Source organism: Phalacrocorax aristotelis, chromosome 1 (genome assembly GCF_949628215.1).
Source record: "Phalacrocorax aristotelis chromosome 1, bGulAri2.1, whole genome shotgun sequence".
NCBI lineage: Eukaryota > Metazoa > Chordata > Aves > Suliformes > Phalacrocoracidae > Phalacrocorax > Phalacrocorax aristotelis.
This window is the reverse complement of record NC_134276.1, coordinates 60176121-60201845: the sequence shown is the minus strand read 5'-3', so window position 1 is coordinate 60201845 and position 25725 is coordinate 60176121. Positions and strand designations below refer to the sequence as shown.

The 25725-nt window shown below is 40.3% G+C and overlaps 1 protein-coding gene and 1 long non-coding RNA gene across 3 annotated transcripts in view; one reads left to right on the top strand and one right to left on the bottom strand.

Moving 5' to 3' along the window:
- Nucleotides 1-662: 662 nt before the first annotated feature.
- On the bottom strand, nt 663-9397 carry LOC142052097 (uncharacterized). The gene is made up of 3 exons (XR_012658710.1): nt 9146-9397; nt 4778-4876; nt 663-4069 (listed from the first exon to the last, which is right to left on the bottom strand). It is a non-coding gene; the product is annotated as an uncharacterized LOC142052097 (long non-coding RNA).
- Nucleotides 9398-9612: 215 nt separating this feature from the next.
- Nucleotides 9613-25725, top strand: part of TMTC4 (transmembrane O-mannosyltransferase targeting cadherins 4) — a 58432-nt gene continuing 42319 nt past the window's right edge. Inside the window, exons 1-5 of one of the 2 annotated variants that reach the window (XM_075090147.1) lie at nt 9613-9668; nt 11981-12196; nt 17176-17291; nt 19366-19582; nt 23445-23532. In XM_075090147.1, coding sequence (XP_074946248.1) covers nt 12035-12196; nt 17176-17291; nt 19366-19582; nt 23445-23532 — 583 coding nt within the window. In that variant the 5' untranslated portion in view covers nt 9613-9668; nt 11981-12034. Of the gene's footprint in view, nt 9669-11219; nt 11239-11980; nt 12197-17175; nt 17292-19365; nt 19583-23444; nt 23533-25725 lie in introns of those variants that run through there. The other variant, XM_075090154.1, reaches the window with a different exon arrangement.

Genomic DNA, 25725 nt, shown 5'->3' with positions numbered 1-25725 from the left:
CTGCTCAAGAAGCTGAAACCCCTTTTCTAAAACTATTGAGTGTACAACAGCATGGAAAGCCACTGGTACAACTACATCAATATGTTTTGACCCTATACGATCTTAAATTCTTTTCTATCTACCATTCCCAAGAAGCCTGCAGCCTTTTAAAAATTAATTCAGAAATTCTTTTTCAAAGTTGTTTGATATTTTATTTTTAAGATGGATAAATACTTAAAACAAATCTTATGTATGAACCGGCTTTACTTCATTACTTCAAGAATTTGATACAGATTATGATGCACCATTCCAGAACAAAACTTGGTGAACCTAAACATAAAATAATGGTTCCTGAAGGAATTATAAAATCAATGGCATGAGGACAAGTGAGTTGCACAAAAAAAATTTATTGTTAGACTCAACAGCTATTAATCTTTTGCCACATATTTAGGGGACCACAACTGCATGAAAGCAAATGTTTAAAAATTCATGTTACAGAACTTTCTGGGACAATGTAATTGGAATTATTGCATGTTATAGTTATTGCCTTGGGTCTTAATTTTTTTCTTCTACTTTTTCTCTTCTTTCTCATTCTGCTAAATAGAGGAGATAGAACTCTTATTCATGTTTCAGTATACCATTTGTGGACTACTGCCCGGTATTTCAACCAATGTTATAGGCTAATAAAACACACTAAGAAAATAATATATTTTAAAATACATTTTCAGAATATTAAGTTCCAATATCAGTTCTCATGAAACCCAGAACTTAACAAGGGTAATACAGCTAAACCCCTGTATTACCATTTCACATCAAACAGGTTTAGCAGTCTTATATTAGGCCCTTCATCTGCATTTATTTCTGTTGTTAGTGAGCAGAAAACTTCTCCTTTTGGATTAATTTTCTCCTTCCAAAAGGTCAGTCCACTAAACGTCCACAAGCATATTTTCTGACACCTCACTATAGTGTTGTACCAAGAGATAATTTAGCCAAGTGAGTATAGGATTGCATCCTTGTGACACACCAGACTGTTGGCATTTTAAGTCAAAAACATGGTGTTACCGAGGCTTCATCCTGTGAAACAGCAAACTTGCTCAGAGGCGGCTGATATCTTGCAAAATGGTTTCCAAACTAATCACATTTGGAAAAGGAAGCTTTAGAAGATAATGTGAATGTCTGTAGATACTAGCTAGGACTATGGTTCTGCCTGGTTCCGATCTTCCTCACCAAGGTTTGATCCACTTTTATACAGCTACTGCCACTAAAGTCAATACACACAAGAGTACTTGGCACTTTTCAGAACTGGGTCCTCAGGCAGATACTGGAAAAATATATAGATGCTCAAAATGCATGTAGGTTGTCAAGGGTGCTTTAAAGCCATGGATATCTTTATTAAAAATAGCCAATGACTGGACTATGTTAGATCATTTTCTAGCATGCAGGCCACTGCATCTGTGGAAGAATTTCTTGAAGTTTCTGACTCATGTGGAAGGGAATAATTACAAAAGTAAGAAACAAGAGTGGAAGCGTCCTTCCACTGGGATGCAGTCAAGAAATCTCTGTGTCTTAGATTCTGCCTGAAGGTTTCTACAGAAAGTTCAAAGAGGCAAACTTGCTGAAAGCTCTTCATGGGAGTGGGAGTGGGAGTGGGACTGCAGAGCATTGTTAATATCTTCCAGCGTGCAGGCTGCAGCCATTTCTTATTCTTTTTATCCTTTTTTGACATTAATTAACCTTTTTTTGTGTGTTTAAAAAAAAAAGTGAGGAAAAAAGGCAGTAAGTTTTTTTCCTTCTTTTCCTTTGTCAGTAAATCAAACTGAATAATTGCAAGAGGTGCTTATTATTAGGCAGGCCTTCATTTGTGATGCACTGAGCCATCTATCTTTTGCTGTGGCTACAGGAACAACCGGCAATGGGTAAGCCAACATATGATCTTGTGGGGCATCAACCCCTTTGCAGTCACTGCCTGCTTATACCTTGCTACTCCGACATACCCTGGGGTAGATGCAAGCAAGTTTACCCTTCAGTTAAGTTATTTTTCCTTTATTATCCTGGTGCAGAATCTATCACAGCACAACAATTCCACAATTGATTTGCTGGCAGCCAAGCCCTGGGGCATGGAATGTAAATAAGACTTGGAACGAAAGTGATGTGCACTGCAGCAGCCGACACCGAGTGCAGGTACTTCATCAATTGACCTGATTTCTGGAAAATCTGCTTGCAACCTTGAAACTTGCTTGCAATTACAATCTTTGCAATAAAATATTAGTCTCCATGGTAATGAGAAGAGCTTTCCTAACTTATTTAGAAAAAAAAAAGAAAAAAGTGTGGAGATGACAATATCTCTGAGAAAATGAAATTTTCAGTATCATTTCACAGTTGGACAGCTTCCTGCAGACTTGTCAACAGATTAGCAGCATTCTTCCCATTTTATACATGGAAAACTGAGTAATTAATAGCCCTCAGGCCTTGCTTGCAAAAAGGAGATTTAATGAGCTCTGTAGCAGTATCAGAATGGAAGAGTACATAGATACTTTGCCTGTGTCCATACAAAAGAACACCACCAATGGAAGTAAGGCCCTGCCTTACTCCTTACATGATCCACAAATGCCGCTCTACACATTTAAAAGTTGCAAAATTGTGGGGCACAAATGATCTCTTTGTGCCAGGAATTCTGCCTTTCCTATATTTTTGTATAGTATCCATCACACTGGGCATCTGACCCACAGGCCCTAGCTTACCAGAAAAAAAAAAAAAAAATTAGGGCCTAGTAGGCAACAGAAGAACATGAAAAATGTGACAGGCTCTGTACAAAGCCAGGTGCTTAACAGACAAAATATTATTCAGACCGACGTACGAATAAGGGGCTGTTTCTCCTCACAGGAAACAGTCAAAATAATGGACAAATATCTTCAAGGCCCAAAACCACAGAACTGAAGTCAGGGTGGGGAGGGAGAAGAGAACCATCTTCTTTTCTCCTAGCCAGTGTCAGGGAGAGCCACAGCACTCAGACTTTGGCAGCCTGCGCAAGGGGTTCCTATCAACTCTACTCTCCAGGGGACAACAAGCCTTCCAGAAGATAAATGGTTAGCTGAAGATATGAGTCTTGTTTCTCCTGAGACAGACCTCTCTTGAATAGGCAGGAGAAGGAGAGGGCAGTTTTTGTCCTATGAAAATATTCGGGGTTTACCTTTCTTCTGTCAGCTCAGCAAAAGTTTTTCCAAAATCTCAGAATTCCTCATTGCAAGGAAAACACCATGTTATAATCAGCTCTGTTGGGTTCTGTTTCTTGTTCTTGCCACTGAACTGCTAGGCAATCATGGCTAAGCAACTTTATCTCATCATTCCTCATGTTTTCCACCTCTAAAGTGAGATGCTTTCCTTTGCCAAGCACTCTAAATGAGAAAAAGGTAAACTATTCCTTCTTAAATTTCTTATACAGCCATAATTACCCTTAAGCAAGAAGGAAAAGAAAAATGTTATTTACAAATCACAGCTGGAAATTATCTGAAAGCAGCCACTCTAACTACACTCTCCAGTAACTCATATGTCTTAAATTTCTCAGTGCTTTCTGGAGTAGACACTAAAATTTAAGCATCACTCTATGATCTCATGTTTACAGCCATACCTGTCTGTGAAATAAAATTATTTTAGTAAGAATAACAATTTCAGTTCACAAATACCAGTAACAAGAAAAGTTTAAAATAATTTCGGTGTTTTATGGCAGTGTTACTGTCTGATGTCCTGGCCTGCAGTCTGACGTTGTCTAATGACTGCCTGCTGGATCACGCTGCTCACCAGTTTTGCCTCAAACACTGATCCAGTTTGAAGGTCTTTCAATTCAGATTTTGATTTAAGAGCTATAAACTGAGTTCATATGAACCACATACTATTAGCTTCTTTCTTTTTTTCATTATATTATAAAGTGTTTCATTGTATGTATTTCCCCAGAGTTCTCATCACTTTTTAGGGTTAGCTTCAAAGATCCTTTTTTCCCTCCTACTTTTTAAATGTAGGTCTTGGTCATGGAGTTCTTCACATGCGGATGAACTTTCAGCATTTCATGGAACCCATTGTTAGGTAAGTAGTCCTGTGAAAATGGAATAAAGGCAAGGTTAGACATGTAGCTGAAGAGCTAAAAATAGTTTGAAAGGGAACCTTTATATAGAAAAATGTACAGGCCCCAATTCATTGTTTCTTGTACCTCACATGATCATTTTATCCTACTCGGTACAAAATGGCATCATCTGACTGATTAACCATATTCCACACTGGCAGTTCACTTGGGTGAATGACTATGTGAGTGCAAAAACAAAGGTCCAATTTGCTAACATTGTGTAATAGAAGGAAAGGCAAATAATTTTTCTGGTTCCCTGACCATGGTTGCAAATGCTTTTCAAGTGAAGGTATTTTAGATGCTGTTGGGTTTTCCACTAGATTATAACTTCTTTAATCTTCTAATGTATTGCCCAATACAGTTCTACATAGTGTGCAATAAAGTTCCAATCAATTTAATCTTAAGACAGATAAAGCAGTGCCTGTTAAAGTGCCTGTTCATATTTGTATGTGTGTGTAGATAAAAGACCGTTAAACTGGAGGACAAATGTAATGAATTACAAATTGATTCTGACAGCAGAGATGTTTGTACAGCCTTTTGATTAGGACAATGCAATTTCTAAATGTAAAACTTGGAAATATTCTGAAATCATATAATGTTAGCACATGCAATCATTCTGACTACATCTCCAATCTTTTCCTCATACAGCTTGAAATAATTCTGGGAAGGAAATTTGAGTACCTTTGAAAATTATTTAAGGGTTCCACTTTCCATTTAAATTTTCTTTTTTATCTTCAGCTTCTTTGTGTCGAGCACAGATAGTTATTTTCATTTCAATGTCTGGCAAAGAGATGGTGGAGGGAAAAAACTTATCACAGTTAACTGAAAACTTTGTATTTTCTCTAACATAACAAAAGCTAGGCAGATGCATACGAGTGAAGTAGTTCAGTCTTAATGCTGAACTTTTAATGAGTTGGCATAACTACATTGGTACTTTCCCTGAAAAGCTTAGGTTGATTATTGGTAGATGGTTCTTTATTTTTCCTATAAAAGCTAAGGTCTACCTTGTACTACATCTAAAGAACTGTAGTGAAGAGTAGTGATGAGGATTCTTATGGTTCAGAGAACAATAGGCTAGCAGAATCTTTGTTATTCATGAGTGTTTGACCTACTACAACTTCTTCATTTTATATTGACAAGAACACATTTCACAGCCACCTGTACAGCAGAACATAATTCTCACTTTCAGAATTAACTACTGTTTTAAAAACATATTTGCTAGCTACTATTTGGGGGAAGGAAAGTGTGTGGTTAAATAAATATTTTAACATAATTTAAGACTGTGAGCCATAATCCTTCAAATCTACCCTAAACATTATACAGAGTAGCAACAAGTCTTCAATGGATCTGATCATTCTCAACTAGTGAGCAAGGATATGTCTACAGTAGCAGGGCTGAGGGATCCAGTACTTGACTGGAAGCCTGGATTCTAAAGAAAATTAAACTTCTGGGGTCTGCCTGTCAATCCTCTTCTCATAAATCCTGTCTCACTGAATCCAGAGTTATCAAAGAACCTCAAAGGTATCAAAGGGACCTCAAGCATGTTCAGTTCCTACCTGTTTCATAAATATCATAATGGCTGTGCAAATCACAGCAACCCTACAGACACTTTCACAGAGAGATGCAGCTATCACTGATCCTGTGTGGTGGCTGGCTAGCGAGAAGTCTGGGCAGGCCGTTCACCAGGGAAGGCACTCTTAGCTCTGGTCAGTCATAAAGTGAGTCTGGAACAGGTTGCAAGCCGAAAAGCAAACAGGAAGATAGAGGGATCTTAATGAAGATGCTATATGGGTCATGAGGGGAACTGCAGTCACTAAAGCAAGGAGATGTAGGAATATGAGACACAGAAAAAATGGAAAACAGTGCTCCATTCACTCCACTCCTCTTGCAAGAATCTTGCAAAACTTCTGTTTCATTTGCTTTGGTTTTATGATTTATGGTTGATCAAGACAGCAACTGCCATAGGCATATGAGTTTGCTTGTGTCCACATACATATATGTGCACATACACACACAGAGAGACACGTGTACAAAACATGACATACAAAACAAGCTACCTAAGACCTTCTGCTACTTAAAATGCCTTGCAGAACAAATACTTGGGACATAATTTGCCTAGAGAAAGAGAATATCGAAGTACTATTAACAATAGTAGTGCAAATGTGCATACTATATATGCAAATATTTGCATATATAATGCTTGTGCATGCCCCGAACCATGCAACAGGTAGTGACCAGCTGATAGCCTACAGTTAGGAGCAGTTGTGCTCCATGGCCACACCCATATTTACTATGGGAAAATCCAGGCCATGGGGAAGATGCAGCTGTTTCAACACCAGCTCTGATAAAGACCGACAGTCTTTTCAGGCTTCTGAAACCGTTTGGTTGAATCCCTCATTACCATACTCCCTGACATTTTATTCTCTTGTCTGCAAAGTTGCTGCAATCCTCACAGATGCTGATTCCTTGAAATACACATCTTCTGCACACTCCTTTCTTACAGAAGAAAGATTGGCCTTTGTGCAGAGCTGCACTGGCAGGCTGCTAAAAATAAGGATGCAATAGCCACTTAGGTAGATCAATTTAGCATGCTGAGAAAACTACAGAGCACGGAGACACTCACTTCATACATATACGCTCCCAGAAACTGGAGATTAAAAAAAAAAATAGTGGTGTATTTAGGAACCATTTTAAATTGAAGCACTAAAATAACCCTCTGAAGAAGCAGACTGGAGATAAATTATGCAACTGTAGCTGATTTGAGTAAGATTTTGAGGGAACTAGGGAACTCTCCAGAACAGGTATTTGCACTGCAGTTCTTCAGATTAATTAAAACAGAAGGTCATTGTAAAAGCTCCTATATTATAAAAAGCAAGATAAAGAAATAGAAAATGGAAAATAATGGGAAGGAGGGACTTCTGTATATGTTGTCTAGTTCATAAGAAAATGTTAATCAGTATTGTTGTACTGACATCAGTGGCGATGAGGTGATTTGTACCATCTGTGCATCTGGCTGAGTGGATATATATAAATTTGACCAGAACTGACGATATCAGCAGACTTACACTGAACAAATGAAATTCCAGTTTTAAAACATAGATCATGGATGTGCAGATGCATAAGAAATGTGAGCAAAGGAGCTAGTAAGACGAGCATCTGATGTGAATGGGCCATTAGTAGAAATGAATACATCAGCAAATGTGATAAAGTCAAACCCTCTACAGAACAAGATGTAACACAGAAATGTGAAAGTGACTCAAATAGCCTACGTCTAGCAATTGTCACAGTTAGTCCGGTGAGCCAAATCTCAACCTTGATTCACAGAACTTTACGTGTATTTACATATGCTTAAATTAAAATAAATTCTTACATACGCACCAAGTTAAGCATGAACTGAAATGTCATGTACTTCACTAGAATTTACAGAAGATTACACGATAGACTGCCCTTCCTAACTAGGGTGGGTTTTCTTCCTAAACTGGGCCCCTCTCTTCTGATTTGAGGCCTTTCTGTTAGTAAACGCAAATTGTTTAAAATGTCTGTAAATATTGTGGTATGAGGAAGATCGTTGGATTTGGAAAGACTGGGAAGATAGTTGTCAAGAATTTGACCTGACAATACTTATTTGGGGTAATTTGGGGGGTGCTAAGTTTCAACAGTAAGGAAATCTGACAGTCATCAACCAGTGCTTCTTCATCGTGAACTAATGTGGCAAACCAGCCATTTTCAGGAAGTGATATAGATCTCAGTGTTTCATATTTTAGGAGTAGAAAATCTGGAGATCATGCCAATACAGATTATCTCACATTTTATCTTGTATTTATAAAGCACTCTGACCAAAAAGTCATAAAGACATCCTTCACCTCTACCATTTTATGATTCTAAATCACAAGATACAAAGTTTACTGATTACACCCACCCATACTCACTAAACTGGGGACAAGAACAGAACAGACAAGATCATTTTAAAGTACAAGGCACAATTTACTGGTTTGGAGGTCACGGTCTTTGTGTATTTATTATAGCTCTTCTAACAAAGGGACCAGAAATTTTTGGCCAGTGAACATAGCTTTGCATGCTTGGTGACAGCTGGTCGCCAGCTTTTTACCACTTTCCAATCCAGAAGCACCTCAGATGCTCTGTGGTAGCTGTTGAACAAGCAAAAGTTACAAGACTACCATCTTAAAAGCAGGAGCTTCACATGTACTTGAAGAATATAAGAGCCTGGAAATTGTGCTGGTTCAGCTGCTGCCTCACAAGCAGCTGAGCTGTCCATGTCCTAGCAGCAGATGTTTCAAAGCAGGTGTCAAGTAGACAATTACGGGTGGCAACTGCCACAGCCCTCCCAAAGCAGCACTTCCACTTGAGATTTAAAGCCTCAAAGGAGCTATAAAATAACCTTGTTAATTTGACACTTGACAATGCAAACATCTCAAAAAAAATCCCACTCCAAATTATATGTCTCTGCCTGGCTCACAGCCAGGATTTCTCATCCAATTTCAGTATATTAAGATTTTATTGTTTTTAGGGAAGCTTCTGCCGAACATGCAGTGGTATAGTTCAGCATTTAATCACACTTTTCTTACGAGAAAATCGCAACGATGAAACGCATAAATAAAGTACACCTGACAAAGCCTTTTCTTAATTGCTTCCTTACGGTATCTGTCCTGGTGGTGGGGACGGTGGTGGGAGGCAGGCACCCCGCAACAAGCCCGGCAGGACCAGGGCCTCAGCGGGAAAGGAGGAGGAGGTATCAGAAAGGCGCCCTGTTAACGTGCGCGAGAGCTGCAGCGGCGAGCTCACCCGGGAGGGCAGCCCGCGGCACACACGCCTCCCGCCCAACACCCTCCCCGCCACCACCCCACTGGCTTTACAACTTCTTTTCTCCAGGGCGATTTGCGCGTCGCGTAACCCCGCAGGAACCTCGGCTCTGAGGGAAGAGCGGGGGGCTCCGGTCACGGAAACATGGGCTTCCCACGCCCGCCAGGTTCCCCAGCGCCAGGCGACCCCCCCAATGCGCGCGAGAGCCTCCCGCGCACTCCCCCTCACCCGCCGCTAACGGTCACACTAACGGTCGCGGCGGTGAGGAAGGGCAGGGCGAGCCCGCTCGAGCCGCCCCCCGCCGCCAGCCAGGTGCGCGGGACAACGAGCACCACGCAGAGGCGGCAGCACCGGCAGACGGGCTCTGGGAGGGCGGCTCAGGCGGCGGGCAGCGCCCCGGGGAAGCTGCCCCACTCCAGCCTTTGTGCGAAGCGGAAAGCTGTGGAGTTTGGAGCGGAGGGGAACGACCCGCACCAGCCCCGCCACCGCCACAAGCGATCTCCTCGCTCCGCTTCCTCAGCCCCGCCTGCCGCGCGTCACCGCCGCCGCCGCCAATGGGCGCGCGGAGCTGCCCGAGGGGCGGGGAGAAAGAGGGGTGGGGCGGCGAGGTGGCCAATAGGCTCTGAGGATGTTTCCCGGGGGCGCAGCCGCCGCGGCCCCTCCCCCGCCGGCCGCTCCGGCTGGGGGCTCGCCGGGCGGGAGAGTTTCGCACCCGGGTGGGAGATGCCGCGTGGACTCCTTCTCCTTGCAGGTAACGCTATGCGGGGCCCCCACGGCGCGGGGCTGCGCCGGGCGCAGGTTGGGGGGAGGAGGGGGTGCTTGTCCCGCTTGCTGGCGGGAGCGTGGGCGGAACTGGCCCGGTTGGCGGTAGCGGGGCTGAGGGCCGGGGCGGGACGCCCACCCCCCTCGGCGGGGCCGCCGCCGGGACAAAAGGGGAGCGGCGAGTGGGGCAGGGCCGCCGCCAAACTGCCGGCGGGGCTCGCCTCCCCGCCCGCCCCGCAGCCTCGCCCCTACCCGCCCGCCGCCGCCTTCCCGGACGGACCCTTTCCCCGGGACCGGGTGCTCGGGACGCACAGGACGGGAGTTTACGGGTCTCCGCGCACGGCCTTTGTGACCGTTGGTGTGACACCTCCCTCTCGGCTCTTATCGGCGGGGCACGGCGCCGCGCCCCGCTCCGGCCCGCCGCGGGGGTGTCGGCGATGTGTGGGTGCCGGGCGGCGGGGGTGCTCTGGGCCGGGCTGGGGTCGCCTTTCCTTGGTGGGGGGGAGGCTGGCAGTTTCGACGGGGAGATGCTCCCACCCCCCACCCCCCCCGCCACGCCACCGGTGGGCAGTGGCGTGGGAGCCGGCCGGCAGCGGGAGAGCACTCCGGGCCGCCGCGCGGGGGGGCGAGTGCGGCGGCGGTTCGCCGTCCCCCGTGGACGCTCAGTCCGCCTGGGCGGTGAACCTGGTAAGGGAGTTCCCCCGGACTGGCCTCCCCTTGTGGGCAGCGGGGAGAGGGCGGGCAGCAGGCGTTCGTCAGGGAAACAGAACCAACGTAATGGGAGAAACTTTCAGGGCGAAATGAATTTTGAGTAGATTAAATATTTTATTTGGCTAGCGGGCATTGATGCTGTATCTGTGCTGTTCCGAGCAAGGCAGTACACTTCCCTCGGATTAACAGCCTTGCTTTAAGTCTTTGTTTTCGTCAAACTGACAGCACGAGGGTGAATTACTTCGAGAAATTGTTTTGCTCTTAAAGCGGCTGGTCTGCTTTGCTCTGCTGAGGAGCTCCATTCTCTCTCAGGTTGCACAGCTCCATCTTACCGACTTTATCTGAATTTGGGAGCGCTGCTGTTTAGTCCCCAAAGCGAGAAGGGGCACTGGTGCGCCAGGGAGTACCGCCTGTCTGCGTGCATGTGTGTGTGCAGAGATTGGGATACGTGGGGGCTGGAATTTAGCGTTGCAGACAGAAAACTACAAAGCAATTGCCTTAGCGGCTCTAATGGTCAAGTCTGTTCAAGATGCCAAACGACTGGAGCTTTTCCGTTGATTGTATGCAAAGAGGGTGCAACAGTTGATTTAAAAAGCCAATAAATGAGAAGAAAGTGTGACGGTGGGCTACTGTATGTGCCTATTATTCTTGGGGCTTAACAATAAAAACTTTGTATTTTGCCCTGCATTTATTCTAGTTTTCTATGTGTAACCTCCTGCCCCTGCCATTTATAGCAGCAATTGATAATAAGACCACTCACAGTACTGTTGGAGCACCAGAGAAACAGAGAGGTGAGGGCTGACTTTGGAGCATCAGGAGAGACCCTTCCAAGTAAAGATGGCTCACAGGTGAACTCCCAGCCTTAGTACCTCCACACTGATGTATCACTCAGTGCTGTTGGATTGTGTGGTCTTTTTCATCTACCTCAACAACCTCATAAGCCCATTAATACAGCGCTGGAATTCAGCCTATACTGTACTTGCAGCATGCAGAGTGATCTAGTGAACAGTACTTTGGTCTTAATATGTGCGTCTTGTCTTATTGTTTGAATGGTTGAGATTTAGGGCCTAGTCCATTAACTGCTACCTGTGATGTTTATATGAATTCCCTGTTTGGGATATGTGTAAGACTAGGTCCTTTAATTCGATCAACAGAAGAGAGATGAGCTCTTTTTGCAGTTGGTGTTTGTTTTTCACACTGAGAAGGAAATTGTAGTGATTATCATTCTCTTAAGAACTTCATAAATGCTCCACATCCCTGTGATGCCTCTGTTTGTTACACTTAAGAAGAATAGTAAGAAACAGAGTGCTTTGCTCAAGGTTTTTAAATTTTTCTGTGCCAAAGCTTTAACTTAGAATGTAAGAATTCCTTGGCTTTATCTCTATGCTCCAACCATGAGAAACAGTGTCTGTCTTCCACATCTGAAGTGCAAAATTATGTTTAAATATGTTCCAGTAACTATGAAAGACACCAAGAGAAAATTTAGGTTGTATGAAACCTCATTCTCCTCTCCCAACACAATTCCCCATTTTTAAGTTGTTTTTTAGTGAAATACAACTATAACTGTATATTTGTATGTATTTCTTTCAGATTTGCAACCAACATAATGCTGAAGCTCCCAACTTGGAACAAGTGTTTCACAGAATGGCACAAACAGAACCTAATCTGGACCACGATGTATCATGGTTCCTCCTTCCGTCATACTGGGCTAAAACAGTTGTGGCATTTATTTCTTTCCTCTGTTTTGCTAACAGTTATGATGGAGATTTTGTCTTTGATGATTCTGAAGCCATCATCAATAATAAGGTTTGTCTTTCTTCTCCCTCTTTTCCCTTCCCCATGCCCTTTGACATAAGTGGTCATTGGAAAAGAAATAATGACAAGAGTTGATCTGAGTAGGCCCAAAATATTCATCCTAGTAAAGAGCTTCCTTCTGATATGCCTTTTTTTGAACTTCATCTTTCTGGGTTTTTTTTTAATTTTTTTTTTTAAAGTAAGCCTTGTTTAAGGTTGACAAACAAGCTGTGCAGCAGTGTTCTACCAAAAAGCTAGAAGCCTAAGTATGGTTAACAAGAGCTTATTCCTAAAGCTATTTGAATAACATGATTTGGGTTCTAATGCATAAACAAAAGAGTGAACAAATCAAACAGCTTCTTTGATTTTTTGCTCAGAATGTGTCCCCTTTTGTTCTTTTGCAGGTAAGATGCTCTGTTTAACAAGTGTTGATATCTGGTCAAGGCAGGGGATCTCTTTTTGCCATAACAAGTAGACTTTGTCTGCTTGTCATCTAAGAAAGCATTATCTAGGGTTGCAGCAAATTCGGATGTGATGTTTAATAATCCTTATTCACAGGGTACCTGTACATCAAGACTGCCTATAGATCTAATTTTATGCTCATTTCTAAGACAGTGAGAGTATGCAGTAGACTTTTCTAATACTTGTCAATGTTAATAGGAGATTCTTTTCATTATCTTCTCAGGCTGACAGATGAATAAGCCCAATGAATAAACTTGTTCCTGTGGCAAGATACATAATGCATCACTAAGTGATTGTAGGGTGCAGGGGTTCTCCAGGTGTGATTTATACCATAAAAATGTTAGAGAAGCAAGGAAAGCTTCCTTTTCCTATGCTCCTTCCCCACTTAAAGTCCCTGTGACAACAGTATTTTCTTGAAATAGGGGCAGAGTAGTCTTGTGCTCTATTTTAAAACTGATCATACATGCAATGAACAATCCCTGAAATGCTTAGAAATTAACATGTGACTTGAACAAGCCTGTAGCTGAGATTCTTTTGACTTTGACAAGTTGAATGTCTTCAGTTGCTGAGGGACTTCATAGAATCACACGTAGCTGTTAGTGAGCCTGTGCTGACGGGTGGGTCTTGGTGTTACAGCTCTTACGCTGTTCTGGAAGGAACTTGTTAAATGTTTGGAAAGAGAAGCACAGGGTAAAAAGAATTGCCCTTATCTTTTGGTTCTGTTTTCCTGAAGCCATGAGGTTACAGGGAGGATAACCTGGAGACTCATACCGCTCGAAAAAAACAATTCACATTTTTTTTCTGCATTGCACAAGATTTAGAGGTAACTTATCACAAGAATCCCACAGAATTACTGTTTCCTTAGACAAATTGTTATTATGCTTGTGTAAGTCATCATACCTTGAGTTATAAATGTATGGGGGGAAAATATATCTGTCAAATTGGAAATAAATCTCAAAGCTTCTAAAAGAATACTGTAGACAAATTAAGAACCTACAGTGATTTTTTTTTTTAAAGAGGCATTATATTTTAAATTACACAGCTCCTGGAAATGTTTCGTTCTGCAAAGTTTTATTTGGGGCACAGTAATAATGTTCATTCTTTCAGGAAATTAAAATAAAAGACTGATGTTGAAACAAGGCAGGTTGTTTTGTTCATGTGCAATTTCCACACTTGTAATATTTCTCTGTTTATTTCAGTCTTTACTTTCAAAATGTTTCAGTTTATCTGTGCAACACAACAACCTGCACCAGGGTTATAGCTATTGGCAATGCTGAGAAATTCAGCTGACTGCTTAAATAGATTAATTCTTACCTAGTCTGTATGTTTGAAAAACTGAGGCTTATTCTATTTTTCACATCAAAATCCTCTGTTATTCCCTAGAAAGTAAATGAGGTTTTTATGACAGTATTGTTTTAGCACAGGGGTCATATGACTATATGGAAATATAAAATCCGTAAGAAAAATGCAGAGACAATGAGTTTACCAGTTTAATGGGGAGGGAGAGCATCTAGCAAAGGCACAGTTTATTAAACAAAGTATAACGTTTTATTCCTATTCAATAGGAGAGACAGCAGGTGAAGTCATTTTGTAGATCTACTGAGCATTACTATACCAGTGTTTTCTTGGGTACCACACAGTGACCTTTTTGTTGATTTACTAGCTACCACCACCACTCCGATCTTTCAATTATTTTTTTTTTAAGCGAAAAATGCGCTGTTAGTTGACCCTGCACCTACTGTATCATGGAACTTTCTCTTAGATTTTATTGGGATTCAAGGCTGTTTTCCAGATGCTTTCTTGCCAGTTTAAGCAGCATTTTAACTGGTACACAACAGTGACTTTTGTCTTTGTTTATTTACTAGTTTGGCAAGACAAACAGTTGGATTAGAAGGAGCTTCAGACACAATGTGTCATTTCCATAAGCTTTTATGTAGAAAAACTGCCCTTCCTTCAAGTGTTGAACTCTGCTGGCTGTAAGCTGCTGCTAATCAAATATTTAGAGATTATTTGATACCTACTTTCAGCACTTAAAGAGAAAATCATATATAAATTTTAAAAAGCTGTGTCTCTTAGAGCAAACTATTCCTATTTTAGGATAGGTCCACCAAGTGGGAAAATTTATGTAAGAAACTTTTTCTCACAGAAATTGGAAACAAGAGCAAGATACATGACTGAAGATTATTTAGGGCATATGGAAGTGTAATCTAATCACTAAGTAATTCCATGTATTCAGCTATTCCTGCATTCTTCCTGTGAAAGACAAAAGAAGACTGATTCTAGCGGAAAGGGAAATCTAGCCTTGCACATCTCAAATACATTTTGCATCTCAAGTTATTGAAGATCATCTGTGACATAGAAGACATACTTTTAAAATTTTAATACAAAAAAAAAAAAAGAGTCTCTTTCATAGTCCCTTCCTTTGGCATAGGTACATAAGGAGCAGTGCTGTTGTTTGTGAAAACAGTCTGAGGGCCACAATGCCCACTAACAGCTGTCCCCTGCAGAGTACAAAGACTTCAATAGATGTTGGGACAACCCAGTCCCAACTTGCCCCTGGAAAAGCAGGCCATACTGGTTGATATAGTAGGCTGCTGGTTGAGTGCAATCTTGTTCTGAGAGTCAAATTAAGACCTTCAGGTTTGTGCGTACCAGTGAGGAATGGAACAGGAATTTCAGTGCCTATGGCCCAAACTGTAGAACTGGGCGAAGAAATTTGTAGTTATTGTTTGGTAGTAGAAGCATCTGTGGGAGAGTGAAGCAACTTTGCACCTCAATAATTCTTAAGCTCAATAGGATTCCCTGTGAGTCTTGATTTCTTAAGGTTTTCCCTTAGAATGCCTTAATTCATAGCTGCAATATAGGACTTTTCAAAGACTACAGTGTTAGCCCTGCTCTCTTTTCTGTGTACTGATTAGTAACCTATTAGAGAATGCTTCACTTCATTTGACAGCATGCTAGGATTTTTAGCCTACTTCCCCCCCAATTTTTTTTTAACTGGTTGTCTGATACTGGCCAGACTTGATCCAGTGATAGAAATAAGATGGGTTTTTTTTGATTTTTGGATGGATGCAAGTCAGAATGTGTTAAGAGAGAAGCAAGAAAACTTGAGTTATTTTAAGTTCAGTTTAGCAACAGGCAGTCAGCGTGGCCCAGACATTGGCTGTACTTTGGGACTAGCAGTGGTACGTGTTCTCTCTTGCCTTGTTGGCAGGCCACAAATGTTAGCTAAGGATGAGATGGAAGCTATTGGAGACCACAGGAGGTGCTCAAGTTACTGTAGCAGCAAGTGAGATGGTAGTAGCATTTGAGAGGAACTGGAGTTAGTGAACCAAGGGTATTGTAATATGGGGATCTTGTAAGCAGATGGAGATGTAGGAGGAATAAGACATAGGACGCTAGGCTTTGAAGACCTTTCATGGGTTTAGCAACCCAGTTTTTTTGCTTACTTGTGTTTGTACTGGTATTTTAATCTGCTTTGGTTTGTTGGTCTCTTGAACAATTTCAGGGGGGAAGGTGGGGGCAGAGTTAACTTGTGGTTGATTGCAGGTGTAATACCAGCACTCATACAAAAGCTATTTATTGCTAGTAGAATTTTGTTCTTAGGTTCTGTCTTAAGTATATTTAACCTGTATATTTGCTATAGTGTAAATTGCCCCAAGAAAACAGGAGAAGAGGGGAGAGTAGAAAATTAATATATTAGTTGAAGCTTCCCAGCTTGTCCTCACAGCATACTGAGGTGGATGCTACCAAGGTCCTTACTTTTTCTTCTCCAAAGTGAATTCAATAATCTAAGTTATTTGGGTTTTTTCATTATCAGCATGGCTTTAAGATAAAAGGAAAAAGCAAACTTTTCCTTTGCAGTGTTTTTTTTAATAGTCCCCTATCCCACCCCAAATTAAAATAATTCATTACTTTTCTGTCTTCTTCTATTAATCTTTTAGAGCAGTATAGAGGTTTGATTCTTGGTTTCATGTATGAAGAATTTTTTAAAAAAGTTACTTGAATTGTGTCCTGTGTGAAGTAAGGCTTCAAAAAGAGCTAATTGTTGTTTTCTATCTTTAGCCTTTCTATCTTTGCTTTCCTGCTTTCATTAGTAGTTGTGCTACTGACACTGGTAGAAAAATAACTATTTGCAGCAGTTTGTAGTTGGCCACTTTTGCAAGATAACCTAGACCTAAAATCAAAGGCTTTTTATGAAACTATAAGGTAAAGGGGGTTTTTATGTTTTGCATTTCAGCTATTGACCAGATTATCAACTGATATGAATACTCATAGCTGTACTAAATTTCATTTAGTTATGCCTTCTTTCAGAATCCAAGCATCTTGGCCTTTATGATGACAGGCATCCAAGATGTGACCTTCACTGCAAACTTGGGTACCTTGTCAAATGTCAGTAGTGAGCCAGCAAAACACCTGCTATGTCTATGTTAGCATGAGCTTGTATTAGTTAGAACTTGTTTGTGTTTCACTGCTTTGAACAAAATGGAAGTGTTCAGAATCTGGTAATTTATGATGTTTTCTTTCAGGATCTCAGGGCAGAAACCCCACTTGGTGACCTGTGGCATCATGACTTTTGGGGTAGCAAACTCAGCAGCAATACCAGTCATAAGTCATATCGACCACTAACTGTCCTAACTTTCAGGTGAGACTTGTCTTTTTGCTCAAGGTCTGAATTTTTTTTAACATATATTGGCTCAATTGATTATAGGGAAGAGGCAATGTAAAAGGAGAGAGACAAAGTATCTAGACGGTAGTTGGATACCTTTCCTGAATATGATTTTCCTGTTTGCTACCTTAATCTCAAACTGAGTTTTAATTTTCAAATTGTCTCTTTCCCAAAGTGTAGATTATTTTGACATTCTGTATGTCACTGTACCTTTCAGAGACTGTATCTTATGCTCTTATATACCTTGGTACTAGGGGCAGTGTGGTTCAGTATATAGGTCACATCATCAAAGAACTAGGAGGGGTACGTTCCCTTCACTTAGCCATGCTACTACTTTTGCAGCTATTGTAGTTTCTGTTCTGTGCTTTCCTGGGTGACCTGTCAAATGATTTTTTATAAATAACATCAATCTACTGTGGTCTTTTGCCACTAGGTCACTGAATAGTCTTCCCATCTCTTCCCTCCTGATATTCTTAACTTCAAGTGAGTGTTTGTGTGAGAACCCTAGGGAGAGAGATGTTTGGCCATATATATAACTTGCTGGTTTTCTCAAATAAATAAAGTTTTATGAGGATTACTTCTGTAGAGGCTTAGCTCATGTTCTTTGCACAAAGATTTGAGCAAGCAGTAGACCATGTAAAAATTGGGCACAGTAATGCAGAGAATCTTTGAGGACTCGGTATTAAGCTTCTTCATCTTCCTTACGGAATTCAGTGCTGCGGATGGGGACCTGGCACTGGTTCTGCAGCTGTGTCCAGTCTAAGCCAGGGACTCAGTGGTTGCAGAAGTAGTACTTCCTACTCTTAGTCATCATATTCAAGCAAAAACTTTGGCTCTTCAGTGCAGTGTCAGTGTTTTAAGTACTTAGCACTGTGGGTTTCACTGTCTGTTGGGAAAATATGCAACTGAATAGAATGTGTCAGATTCTTAAACCTATTAAAGCTTTCAGTGCATTACAGAGCACATGCTTTCCTTTCTTTTCAAGGTCTCTGTGGTATATTCCATCTCTAGTAACATCCTGGTTAGTTTAAAGAGCGAACTGGGATACAGTCGTTACTATATCTGAAAATATAGATGAGTGTGTGGAGATGGTCCATAAAATGCTATCTTCACAAGTAAGAAATCAGTTTTCTTAATTTCCCTAAGCTCCAACTTTTATGTGTATCACATTTAGAATAGGTTAGGCTTTTAAAATAGATTTCATTTAAGCCAGATGCAAGCTGACCACATGAATTATATAAAATCCCCTATCCAAACTAAGTTTCTGTATATCTTACGTACTGATAAAAGTATACAGATAATAACAAAATGTTTCTCCCTTTTCTTCTCCCTCTCCATTTTACCACAGACTGCCCATCTTGAATAGGGCTTTAGTCTGAATTTACACTTACACTTCCTTCTGGTTCTAATACTTGCATGAAACCTCTCTCTAACCTGTCTTACAAATTAGTTACTAAGATGTGCTACCTGACTACTTTCTGGATTGATACTGGATTGTACCCAGATGGTTTCCACATCATCAGTCCAAATGCTAGGACATTTTTCAGCTAGAATGTCAGTGGAAATCATACTCTCAGTGCATATTAGTTTCCTCACTGTGTGGATTTAATTAAAATGATTTCATCAGGTTGTTTTGGGACATAGTTTCTCTTAAGCCCAAGGGTATCCCCTCAGTAGGCTGGGTTGTTTATTCATAGGACATTCCTGCATTGCAACACTGAAGTTACGTTGCTAACCAAAAACCAGTTCTAAGTAGCCATAGATATGATTAACGTAATAGCATTACCATGTCTTTGGAGAGGATAGATATTACACTTTATATGGTATCCTATATGAATACCTTTGAGTAAAGATCAGGATGTTGTTTGTAGCCTGCTGTGCTGGCTAAGTGATAATACTATGCGTGCTGGGTTTTGCTGGTATTTTTCAGCCTTTTTTTTTGGTGTGTGTGTGTCTAACATGATCTTGCTGTGCGGTTGTTTAGGTTTTCTGTTTGCATATCTCAGACCATTGATGTAATTCCTAGCCTTAATGTTTTTTTTCTATATAGAATTAATTACCTTTTTGCTGGAGGCTTCTACCCAGTTGGTTTCCATGTCATCAATATAATACTGCATTGTACTATCTCAGTGTTGATGGTTGATGTGTTCTCAATTTTATTGGGTGGACTGCAATTCAGTAATAAAGGAAGAAGGCTAAATCTGGCTCCAAAGACATCTCTTCTAGCTGCTTTGCTGTTTGCTGTACATCCAGTGCACACCGAATGTGTAAGTACTGAATAATTAGCTCCAATGTTTTATATCTTAACCATCTTGACTAATTAGGTCTGACATAGCCTTATAGTCTACACATTGCTTTTATATATTCCTAATGCTTTTCTTGGCACATGTCTTATGAGAACAATAAAATATTATGGGTAGTATGTCCAAAAGCTTGTAATTCCACAGGGCTGGACCTTATTAAGGAAGATAAATTAAATCATTTAAGTACAATAACTAAAGAAGGATAGCCTTAAACAACACAGTTTCCCTAACTACTGGATTAAGAATTTATTACTAGAAACTGCTCATGAGCAGCCAAGGAGAATGGAAGATAAACTGAATGCAAATCTGTAGCCACTTTTCATTTCCATTTGCTTTGATAAAAATACAAGGAGATAGAAAGTTGCAGTAGGGGCATTATATGAACTCTGTATGTCACTATTAGAATACTGCATCCAGTTTTGAATCTATGCTGCAAAGAGGACACTGAGAAAAATAAAGAGTGCTCAGAAGAGCCATGAAAATGATTAAAGTAGTGGAAATCATCCTGTGTCATGAGAGATCGAACTCCATGGGCTCATATTTTTTATACGAAGGAGAAGATTAAAGGATTCTTTTTTTCCAGTCTGTAATTATGTACATGGGAAACACAAGTTTTATAGTAGTGGGCCCTTTAATAGTGCAGACAAAAGCGTAACAGTGACTGGAAGTTGAAACTGTAAAGATGCAGAATAGAAACATGGCACATGTGTAGCAACCAATTAAAATACCTGACCAAAGATCAAAGCCCTTGTGTGGAAATTCTAGTGAGGAGGAGATGGTTTTCTTAAAAAGCTCTTTTGCACTCCTAGCTAAGAAAATCTTACGGCCTTATGCAGCTCGGCTTGCTGGATGTGGTCCCTGATTGTTTGATCTTATAATAATGAATACAAGAAATATAAAATAATCATAATGCAGGAATCATTTTTTTAGAGCTTGGAAGGACTGAGCTACTGAAAAAGTCCTAACTTTAGCTTTGATCTTTGTGCTAGTAATGAACACCAAATCCTTAGTGTACCTTATTCTATGTATGTGGCACTGCGTTTTCATTTATTCACAGTATGCCATGGTTTTGGCTTTTTTTTTTTTTTCCATTTGCTTTGCACATGATTGATGGGGAAGATGTTAGGGAAAGCTATGCCTCTCAGCTGACTGGGGACCCTGCATGTATTAGAAACCTAGAGATGGTGCAAAGTTATGTATTAGCAATTTGGCACCTTATTTGGCAGTGTGGCTAAAACATCCTGCCAATCATTCTCTGGTGTTTGCTTGCCTTCAGAGTAACTTCTTAGTGAGAGCACATGCTAGTGTCAGAAGGGCCCCTGGTGTTTGTTCTCCAAAACAGGTTCTAGATGTCAAAGTGAAGTAAAACAAGTCTTCAGTGCTTTTGATGCTGACTCTGACATCTAAAGAGAAATCTCACTTGATTCTTGACTTTGTAGTAGGCTTGCTATTGACTCCTTTATCAATATTCATAATTTTATTCTTCATTCCATTTGACACTAAAAACATTTAAATCAGCAGGCAAATGTTAATAAGACCTTGGTTATATTGAATAAATTACAAGTGATGCAGTCTGCTTGCATATGCAAGGTCTGAAGACTTGCATATGCTTTGGGCAAACATTGGAAGAAGAGGACAAAAGTAGCATGCTTACATACTGTGTCTCTTCTAAGATCCACCAGTGAAAAAAAGGCGCCTCTAATCATTTACACAGTGAATAATAAATCTTGCTGCACTGCATCAGTCATGATACTGCTATGGTTCTAGCATGAGTGTGTGTCAGGCAGCATCTCCTCAAAAAGTATTCCTCATGATTTTAAGCATTATGACATCCTGGTTTTGAAATGAGATGACATATTTTGACATAAAATTGTGAAAAATCTGTCTGTTTGCTGCTTTGGATTTTGATGTATATACAGCACAAAACAAACTGTCATGTAAAACAGATCTGGCAAAGTTTAATTCTTTCAGTACCTATGTAAGAAAAACATCTGTCATTATAATTTTGCTACCTACAGGTAAAAACTCTTTGTAGTTCTGTCTTTTAAAAAGTGTTTATTCTTTGTAACATTTGAGTGATGAAATACTAACAGAAACACGGACATAAGAATATACCTGATACTAATTTAAAACTGTATTTTTTTTTTCACCTTGCTACCAAAGTCTAGAGCCTGATCCTGCATTTGAGATAACGTTGTACTGTTGGGGTCATCTGAGGCCATACATGTGTTATTAACCTCTAAATCTCTTTGTTGTAACAAGTTGGCATTTATTTTCAAAATTCTCTGGTTCACCTTTACTTTTATCTCATTAGTTGAAAGCAGCTCCTGAAACAGAATGACACTTCATTATTTTCACCTGTCAAAGCACTCCACAGCTATTGAGTTAATTCCCATAATTCCTCTATAAGATAGAAAAAGAAGCAGGGAAGTTAAGTGCATGCCTTTGGATAAATCCAGAAGTTTTTTGGAACTGAATTCAGGAGTCCAACAGTTTTTCCTTTTATGGTGCTCAAGTGAAGCTGAGGGTAAAGTGGGAAAGTCTCTTCAGTGGATTCAGTCCTGCTGTCATGCCTTTACGCTTCTCTTTCTCCCCCTGATGTTATTTAGAAATAGTTGTTCCATTGTGTCAGACTGACACACACAAAAAAGCCCTTTTCCTAAGAGAGGATTAGCAGGTGCCTTTAGACAAAATGAAGATACAATTTATCTTTTTACTTTCCTCTTTCTGTTCCACTCACGAAATGGGACAACTGGTGTACTACACAAGAACCGAAGTTTCTGCTTTTGTCCCTGAACCATCACCTCAAGAAGTAGATTTAAAAAACCCCAACTCTGTAGCTGTTATGCACTGCTTCAGAAAGGCAGCTGTGTACGTCTTCTCCTTGAAGCATGGAACCCAGCACTCCAGGAAGTAGAGCTAAACTGAAAACAAAGGGGTGTTTCCCTGGTCCTTGCTCTGGGTGTATGTTCTAGCGAGGTCCCTGTGTCAGGGCCTATACAGTCCCCTGTCACCCCCATGTGTCACGATTTCAACAAAAATTTAATGGTGTAGCCTGACACTTGTGTAACTGAGGAATGAAGGTCCAAGAATATGTCGTGCTGTGTCTCAGCAAGTTATTGTAAATACAGTTTAAGGTCTTGAACTAAAGCTCGTTGATGGCCCTGAGAATGTTCTTGATTTAAATAGGTTGGCACAGATTCAGAGTACTGAGATCCCAGAACACGGTTTTCATTTTATTTTGCGTTAGTACAGCTTCCGTTACAAGATATAGTTGGAGGTAGCTCTAATGCAATCGATTAATTTAACACAAACTGCTGGAAGGGGGATTATTTTTCTGATTCTGCAGGCTGGAAGCTATTTGTCCATTCTGAGTGTTGAGGCTGCAGTTAGAAGACTGGCTTGACTTTTGAAAGTGGACAGTCTTGATTTGCATTTCAGCAGAGCTGGTAATTTTGTTGGGGTTCAGGATGTTTGCTAAGACTTCTACTGAAAGGCAACCTCATCAGAAAAATGGATGGAATGGAACAGAATCTACCTATTCTTTAACAAGGTCCTTCTTCATTTCTTAAACAGCAGTTTTTTATAAATTAAAGCCAAATCATTTACGTAGTTGATACTGAGCAAAATGCAATCAAAATTAGGATGCAGCTTAGAAGACTGGGTATCACTAATCCAGTAAACCAGGTTAAAAAACCCAAAGATGCAGCAATATTCTTTTATACATTTCACTTTGGATATGTGTGTGTACCTTTATCTCAGTTTTTTTAAGAATAAAATCTGGTAATCTGAAACTTTTTCCTTTTTCCTTTTTTTTTTTTTTAAGGTTGCCGGGATTGTTGGCAGAGCAGACCTACTGTGTGCCCTGTTCTTTTTGTTGTCATTCCTTGGCTACTGTAAAGCATTTAGAGAAAGTAAGCTTTCTGTTTGCCCCTCTAATTTTATATTGTGTATATTTTCTGCATTCATACATTTCAGCAAAGTATAGCAAAACTAAAAATGTCAGCTTGATGTGGTTTGAATTTGTTAATGTTTATATCCTCATAAAATATTAAAAAAGAATCTGCTTTAGCAGGTATTTATTGTTAGAAGAGCTGGAAGAGTTGCTGTCCCAAATTCCCGCTAAACACTAAAAAATTATTTTAAGAGAAGTCTATTTTGTAATAGGCTTATTTGCTAAATGTTTTATTCTTTATAAGCATAAGGAAATATTTCAATACATATTTTAGAAAGAAATCAAACCTATAAAAGTGTATTCTTAAATATTTTAGTACTCTTTATGCCATTATGTTGGAATGGCTTAAATGGGAACAAACTTTAGGAACATTGCTTGTATTTTTAATGAATTGTAAAGAATTAGTCACGTGAATAAGCCCTCTAAATTCCTGCAATATGCAAGTGCTGGCATATATATGATGAATATAGTATTACTCATAGAGTTTTTGTAAGACAGCTGTATTTAACATGAGCAATTCTTGTGTAGATGTTTTTTCAAGTGAGCTTTTAGATCTGTTGTATTATTTGATCTGAATGCAAGTTGGCAGTTCGAATACAGTTGTGCAGGAATTATCTTGGGGCTCCGTTCAATAAACACACAAGAATATATCAATTCATGATTATGAAAAACTATACGGGACATGCAGTCTGGTGTTTGAATGTGCCCCACCACAGGAAATACAGGAATCATTTGGTGGACCCTTGAAGAGCTGTGCTGTGAAGAGCTTCTGTAATATCAGTTCAGTAGGTGTGGCCTGTAATGTTTAACCAGAGTTGGCAGTGTATTACAGAGGTACCTGAGCTGGCTTTGAATGATGTAGCTTAACAACATAGTCATGGATGGCATCATAGAGTTTAGTGCAGGCTGAGGGGTTAAGTTAGTCCACAGTGAGCCCTAAGATGCTGTGAATGGCTCCTGCTAATTGAGTTTAGATTGTTTAGGACTATTTTGCATATTTCTACAGCTGATATAAGTTTAACTTAATCTTCGCCACTTCAAATGATACTTGTGGTGATTACTGTTCACTTCTGATATTTTTTTCTCCCCTTTGAGTAAGTTTCATTTCTTTCAACTGAACTAATAATTTCTTGATGAAAATTGGCCTTGGGATCTTGCTTGCTCATTTATTCTTTTCTCATCTATTTTACAGGGTAGATTGTGCTTTAATGTTTCTTCTGTTAGTGCCAGAGTAAATTAGACAGATGAAAATATTGGCTGTGTGCTTTCCTGTTTGTTGGTACAGGTACACCTGCATGGCAGTGGTAATAATCATTGCTTGAAGAACTCAAGAGCCAAATTTTTAGGATGATCGTTGGAGACTTTTATGTCGGACTCTGCAATTATTTTGTTATGGAGGACATATCAGGAATTATTAAGAATGTGACATGTACTCTGGTTAGGGGTATTCTGAGTGCTTGTACAACTTGCGAAGGCCAGTTTGATAGCTTTTAGAAGTCAGTGTCATTTTAGTAGTGTTGTTGTACTGAGATTCTTGTAATGGATACAGAAGGAGGAAGATGTTGTAAAGACAAGATACTGAGCAGCACTTAGTATTTTTTATTGGACCATTATAATAGTGTCAGAGCTGTGTCTCTTAAGCAAATTTGCCAAGGAAAAGTACAGTCTGCCAGCATAGTTGTGCCTTTTGTTTTTCAGATCAGTTTTCAACGGTTACTATCACCTCCACTGCCGACTTTCCCCTCAGTGACTTACAGAAATTTAGACTTCCTTTGTACTTAAGAATTTGTATCCAAGTTAGGTAGTTGAGTCTCTCCCAATAGTTTCCTCATTTCGGGTAACTTGGTGACAGTTTCAGGTTCTTGCAGATCCTACCTGGCATGTCCTAAATGAGAGAATGACAAGTTATGTCCAGCACTGTGAAGAGTGCTAAAAAGTTCTTTAGCAGATCTTTCATGGAGTCTGAAAGGAGGAGCCCAAGCTTCAGAGTATTTATTTCCTCTGAACCTTACCTGATTTGCTGCAGGCTGATGAGCAATATGCCAAAAATAAGATATTTCAGAGTCAAGGCTTCAGGTCAGAATGGTTCTGGTCTGAAAACTGATTTTGAAATGCCTCAGTGAGATTCATTGCTTATCCTGGATGTGCCTTG